Source organism: Orycteropus afer, unplaced genomic scaffold (assembly GCF_000298275.1).
Source record: "Orycteropus afer afer isolate SDZICR_OR568_19922 unplaced genomic scaffold, OryAfe1.0 scaffold00794, whole genome shotgun sequence".
Lineage (NCBI taxonomy): Eukaryota > Metazoa > Chordata > Mammalia > Tubulidentata > Orycteropodidae > Orycteropus > Orycteropus afer.
This window is the reverse complement of record NW_006922381.1, coordinates 683,720-691,089: the sequence shown is the minus strand read 5'-3', so window position 1 is coordinate 691,089 and position 7,370 is coordinate 683,720. Positions and strand designations below refer to the sequence as shown.

Below are 7,370 nucleotides of genomic sequence, written 5' to 3'. Positions count from 1 at the left end.
TTATATCAAAGAATTGTATCAATGAAGTGAAGAGACAGCCTAAAAGAAGAGAAAATTCTGAGGAACCATATGTTTGATAACGGTTTAATATCCATAATACAGAAAGAACGTATGTAGCTTCACAAAATAAGACAATATAATGGAAAACAGGCTGAAGATCTGAACAGATATTGTACCAGAGAATATACAAGTGGCCAACAAACACACGAAAAGATGTTGAAGCTCACTGCACATTAGAGAAACGCAAATCAAAACCACAATGATATATACCTCCCCCAATCCCACACCAAGACGGCTAAGATTCCAAAAGCAGAAAACAACAAATGGTGGCAAAAATGTGGAGAAAATGGAATCTTTACCTGTACACTGGTAGTGTGTGTGTGTGTGGGGGGGGGGGTTTGGATATTGCAGCTCTAGAAAAGAGTTTGGCAGTTCCTAAAAAAGTTAAACACAAAGCTACCATAAACCCCAGCAATTCTACTTTTAGATATGTATACTCAAGAGACTTGAATGCAGCAATGTGATTCATTGTATCAAAAGGTGGAAACAACCAAAATGTCCACCAACAGCTGAATGGGTAAACACAATTTGATATATGCATACAATGGTATATTACTCTGTCATTAAGAGAAATGAAGTCCTGATATATGCAACATGATTGATGAATATAAGAAACCACACTTAGTAAAAACTGTCAATCACAAAAGAACAAATATTTTATGATCTCAGTGGTTTATTATATACTTCTAAAACCTCACAAAGCAAAGAGAAAATTAGACATACAGAAAACGCACAGAATGCAGAAATGTAGAATGCAGAAAAAGTTAAATATATAGGGATCAGATGTTGTTAGCTGTTAGCAGAGGTGGGAGGAAGACAGAATTGTTCAGGAAGGACTGAGTTTTGTTTATGGCTGTAGAAAATTTGGTGAAGCACATTAGTGATGGTTTTTACAACATTAGTCATATAATTCATCTCAATGAATTTGATACATTATAAATGGTGAATTGGCAAATGTTGTTACTCATATTTCTATAATTAAAAAAAGGTCAATAAAAAAGATTAGTTTTTCTAAAATCCAAATAATGTAGTTATCCTTGGGCTAGGAGAAGAAAGGGAGAAAGAGAGAGAGAGAGAGAGTGTGTGTGTGTGTGTGTGTGTATAATTCTATGATTTTGATGGGTCTGCTTTCCAGCTCTTATCCTCTACCTATTTAAAAACTGTAGGCTTCATGACAATGGATTAGTAGATAAATACAACTAAGTCACTGTCAATTTAGATATTCAAGAAAGTCAGTTTATGTTAATCTTAGCAATATATCATCTTCAAAATAATCAAGATAATAAAATATCAATTCAGTAATACAAAACAGAACTGGTTAAGAAAATTTCTTTTGTAGCTCTAGTACTCTAAGCTTGTATACTGATAAATGATTTGCAATTTTTATTTATTTATTTATTTATTTATTTTTTTCCTCTTATGATTTGCAATTTTTATTGAAAGAAAAAGTTGCCTTGCCTTTTATTCTCAAGAACTGTTAGATAGGAAAATTTACAAGAAAACCAGATAAAACTATTAGTAATTAAAATGTCTAAATACTAGCACATTTTTTTCTTTTAAAATTACAATTATTTTCTTCTGAAATTACAGAAGTGATAGTTCTGAAATACTACAAGTGATAGTATTAGCAAATAGGCAACACTTGGCAAATTATTACCTAACTTAATAAAATAGCTCCATGTTTTTGCCTTCAAACTATTGGTAGTAAGTCAACTTACTCCAAAATTGTTTGAAAAAGGTGTTTCATCAATATAACCAATAAGACATTTTGCCCAAGGATTACTAATTCTTTTTAGACAGTTGTATTGATTAAAGTTCCCTGTAAAAATTCTTCAAAATAATAATGTGACAAAATGACAATATAGGCCAAATGCTTCAGAATGTAAAGGCAGAAAAGCAAGGCATTATTGTTATTAATGACATAATGAAATAAAATGACTGTTGTTAATGACATAATGAAATAAAAGCTTTAACAAAACTGTTAAACTTTACTGTTGTTGTTGTTGTTGTTTGCCGAGTCGGCCCTGACTCATAGCAACCCCTCCTTGGGTTTCCGAGGCAGTATCACTACGGAAGTAGGATTGCCCAACCCTCCTTCTGAGGAGTGGCTGGTGGGTTTGAACCGTCAGCCTTCTGGTGAGCAGTCAAGTGCCTTAGGCACTATGCTACCAGAGCTCCTGTTAAACTTTACTAGGGATATGAAATCTGAATATTCCCTCCAAAACTATGTGATACAAGAAAGAAGGCATGGTATTTCAAAGTCATCTAATTTTAAAAAATAATTCTCATAATATATTTGCACTCTAAAAATAGAGTCTGTCATTCTGACTCTCTTTTTCATAATAAACTCTAAATAAACAAGACTTACCAGGCCTATATAAATGTCCTTTTTAAAATCTTACCTTTACTCACTGTTCGTTTTCCCATTATTTTAAAATATATTTACCAGCAATTACTTGTTGGTTCATCACCAGAGTAACTGCAAGTTAACAACAGACAAGGTTGAAAGATATATACCTTTAAAATAAGCATATTTTTGTAAGCAATACTTTACAGTAAATACCACAGAAACCCAACATAGATATGAAAATTTAAATCTTTCATACTTCCATATATATTATGTATACATCCTAAGTATATACAAAATACATATAACCAGAATTGAAAGTAAACAAAAACTGGGCTTTCATATAAAGTCTTTTTAAAACTCAAACAGTGAAAAACCTTTAAACATTAAACAATTTTAATAAAAGTTTGTGTATAATACTAAAGCATTTCTATTTACACATAGAAAATGTAAGGAGTTGAGTTTAAAATCACAAACTCCTTAGTATGTTCAAGCAGGTAATTCTGGGAAAAAATAACAATCCATTCACAAATATTTCAAGCAATAAATACGTGTTTATAAATAGTGTAAATTTATATCAAGTTTAGAAAGAAAAGTCACACAAATATGAATTTTATTCTTTATGTATGTGCAATCCAATTTCTTCTGTATTTTTCATTTATTTATTTTTTTAAGTTTCTATTTCGGAACAAAAAAATGGAATCATCATAGCCTCAAACAGAGAAAAACATAAAGCAGTTAAGTTTCTCACCTAATTTTTCACATTAATTAAAAACAATTTGGTCAAAGCAAGACTTAATAGACTAACTTACACAGAAATGGCCAGGTAGGATAATATTTTTTCCTTAGGAAAATTTTGAAAGGATAAAATATAGATGAATACTATCAGCCCAGATTACAGAAACATATAAAAGGTCTTCTGCAAGTCAGAAGTCAATATGACACTGCCAGTTTTGTCAACAATATACAAAACATGTATATTTTTCTGAAGTACAGCTGGATAGACTTTGTGAGAGTCTTGGCGTGGGTACAATGCTTTCCCTGTCCAGTTGGCTGACACTCTACACTTGAAAAGTTGCATAGACAGAGCCGTAAGTCTTAAGAAACACTACAAAGACCAGTGGTTCAGAACTTTTCTGAAGAGCAGAAAATGTCCCATTTAATATTCATGAAATAATATTAAGATGAGGGGAATGATACTGAAGAAGCCTAAAAATAAAATAAGGTATGTTAATTGTTTTGGTATATAAATCCATAACAATTTTCTCTAGCTCTTAGCTATAACATATTCTAGACGCCAATTTGCAGTAAATCCTACTACAGCTTACTAAATGACAGAATAGTACGAAGTACCACTACCTTAACTGTCTCCACATGGACCAGTTGTCCTGACCCAAAGACCATTACCCTGAACAATGTACTTCCATACTTCATAGTTCTACACTTTTTTTTCTATAGTTCAAAGTTCAGTAAAAAATATTTTGGGACATGATTGAATTGAGAAAGTTTTTAGACTGATAAAAGAAAACATGGAACAAAGTTTGTTGACCAAGCCAAGAGGGGAGACGAAAGAAGGATGGTTACTGCTTAGGAAGTACTAAGTTCTGGTTACAGTGATGGAAAAATTACACCAATTAAAGGTAGGCATACACAGCCAATAAATGTATTGTTGTCACAAAATAATATATATATTAAAAGGAAATGTCAAAATATGTAAATAGATTTAATTACAGTAATGACAAAATAAAAAAGGCAGGGCAGGAAGGTGGCAAGGCAACTTACAGCCAAGTATCTCATGGAATATGGTTCCTTTGTTTGTGAATTTAGTGTCATTGTTTCATGAGAAACCCTGCTTAAGTGGCCTTGTAACGTGTTTAGTGCTTCTGCTTTACCTCCTAGTTCACTGTGTGTTGTTGTTGTTATGTGCCGTCGAGTCGGACCCAACTCATAGTGACTCCTCCTTGGGTTTCTGAGGCAGTATCACTACGGAAGTAAATTGTCCAACCTTCCTTCCGAGGAGTGGCTGGTGAGTTTGAACCACCAGCCTCTGGTTAGCAGTCAAGTGCCTTGGGCACTAAGCTACCAGAGCTCCTACTTCATTGTGTAGTGCCTAGGGATTTAAAAGCTTGTAAGCAGGCATCCAAAGCACAACAACTGGTCTCTAAATGCTTGAAGCAAAAGAGGAAAAATGAAAAGTAAGGAATAGGAAGAGGTAATGTAATGTGTGGCAAAATGACTCCACGAATAAATTCTTCCTTTGCCTGAAACCAGAAGAACTCTATGGTGTGTCTGGCAATAATTATTGAACACTAAGATAAGGATTCTATAGAGTAATCAAGAAGTTCAAAATGGGTGAAACACAAGACAAAATTTCAAATTCTCATGAAGTATAGACTTTCTGAAGCCCTGAACCTACTCTCTTGAGATAGTCTTTAATCCTTGAACCAAATACACCTCTTGAAGTCTACTTAAAACCAAAAAATAGCTTAGCTTTACTTGCAAAGAAACCATTATATTATTTTAAGAATTACCTATATGGGACAAAACTGACAACAGTAACTTGAAAGATTAGATAAGAACCTTATGGAGCAGTGACTTTGTGTGAATATGGGGGTAGAATAACTCAGAAAAAGAAGGTGAAAAGTTGTACAACTCTAAGATAATCAGTGTCACTGAATTATACACAAAGATTGAATTGGTATAGCTTTGTTATTCATATTCTCAATAATAAAAGTTAAATTATTTTTTAAAGAAATAAAATGTGGAAAAATAACTTTCAATTTCACTAGTGACTGGTATATTAGCATATGTCAACTAAATTATATATGCATTTCACATGTCGTTGGGTGCCTATGAGTAGAATTTTCATTCAGACACTCCATGTGACACAGTAGAACTCCCCAAAGTGTTTTCTAGATTGTAATCTTTATGCGAGCAGATTGTCAGATCTTTCTTCCACAGAACCACTAAATGCATTCAAACCATTAAACCTTTAGTTAGCAGTGGAACCCTTAATCATTGTGCCAATCAGGGGTCTTATGTATTTCACACAGTCCACATAAATATTTTTTTTCTTCAAAAAACTTGAAAATTTAAGACAAATGGCACTGTAACAGTATCAATTATTCATGAACTATTATTTCCACTCATCAAGCTATTGATTACTAGAATTAAATGATTTCACAACTAATTTCTCTTTAAACTTAAAAACCATGCAATTCATTAGACTGTGAATTTTATTTCATGTGTGTCTTATATAACATATATTACAGTCAAGAGTCGGCAAATATGTCCATGAAGTTAATACAGCTAGTAAGAACTACATTTTAGCTCTAAAAGCAAAAGCACATTTAAAAAGCTACTTCATTCTTTTGGATCATCTCTATAGCAGGATTAAGTAACCTCTACATACAAAAGTTTTATTCATTTAGTCAAATAAGGACTGATAATAAAAGACAAACATTTGGAAATCAACTATTTAGGCCATTCTAACATAGAAGAAGGAATAATAATATATGTCATAATAACTACTTGGAAAGGAGACCTCTCTATGCCGCGGTTAAATGATCAGCTTCCAACTGAAGGGTGGGCAGTTTCAACTCCCAGACGCTCCACGGGAGAAACGTGTAACAACTATACCTTAGAAGCTGGCTTTGGTAGTTCTAATCTGTCCTGCAGGATTACAGGTGAACTATATGGAAGTATGGGAGAGAATGATATAAATACATAACCTCAAGCAATAGCTAAAAGGCCAAAGGAAATTTTAAATACTGTAATTAGGTGAATGGACTAACTTTGCTACTTCAAAACAAAAGTAACTATGTATTCACATATTGCATTCACTTACTAATGTAAACTGGTCATATACTTGCATCAGGTCCTCCATTTTGTACTGTTCTAGCACCACAAAATTTTCCAGATTTCCATTTGTTTTTCGTGCACAATCCTGGCAATGTATTACGTAGGTCTTTTCAGAATTGTTCTCATGGGTGACAAAAAGCAGATCAAAAACCTCCACCTATTTTATACAAGAGAAAGATAGTGGGATTTATTGTACCACTTTAATACAAAGGTAGAATTCTACTTTACGTGGAATTGTAGGGATTTTTAGTTAAATGAAGGATTTTACTACAACACACAAACCATGTATGTATATTTGAGACACCAAATTTATAAAACACCCAAAGACACAGAATATTTTATATATGTGGAGACTGATACAAGCAATAGAAATACTGTAATGGTTGGCTAAACCTTACTTCAAAACTTGATAAAGATCAATACAATTTGACAAAAGTTTCTTTATTATCACACATACAGTGGATTCTATTTGGATGTTTGTTTTCCTACCGATTGAGCTCCATAAAGACACTACTTGTATTTAATCAATTTTGGTGGTATAGAGGTTAAAGCATTCAGCTACTAACAATAGGCTGATGGTTTGAATCCATCAGGTGCTTTGTGATAAAACGATGAGGCAGTTCTTAATACTATGGCCTTGGAATACATTCTGTGCCTGAAATAAAATTCACCTCCAGGGCAGGTTCTCAGCCCAATAGTTAACAAGATGTACACGAAGATCACTCAACCCAGGATGACGCACCCACATACTCTATGGTAAGACATCCCTTAGAGCAAAGACCATGGGACACCAGAGGACCAACATTCAAACTGAGGAAATGCAGGACAAACAGCAGTGTATAGTTATGAGGGGAATGGGGAAAGGTTGCAGGGTGGGAACGAGATTGAGTTAGGGTTGGACATAATGAATGGGGAATGAAATTAAATGTACACATTAGGTTGAATGTAAAACTAACTTTTTAAAAAAAAATAAAAAATAAAACATCATGGATAAACTACAGGAATTCTCTCTCCTCTGTTGGTCTCTTAAGATCCTCAAGAAGGACTATTTTGAGGAACAAAGACTATCAGGAAGAAAAGAAAAAAAAAAAAAGGTTCAGTT

General features: G+C 33.3%; 1 protein-coding gene across 1 annotated transcript in view; it reads right to left on the bottom strand.

The window, feature by feature from the left end:
- Nucleotides 1–6,233: 6,233 nt before the first annotated feature.
- Nucleotides 6,234–7,370, bottom strand: part of LOC103211795 (histone demethylase UTY-like) — a 398,135-nt gene continuing 396,998 nt past the window's right edge. Inside the window, 1 exon segment of the mRNA XM_042783269.1 lies at nucleotides 6,234–6,425. Coding sequence (XP_042639203.1) covers nucleotides 6,234–6,425 — 192 coding nt within the window.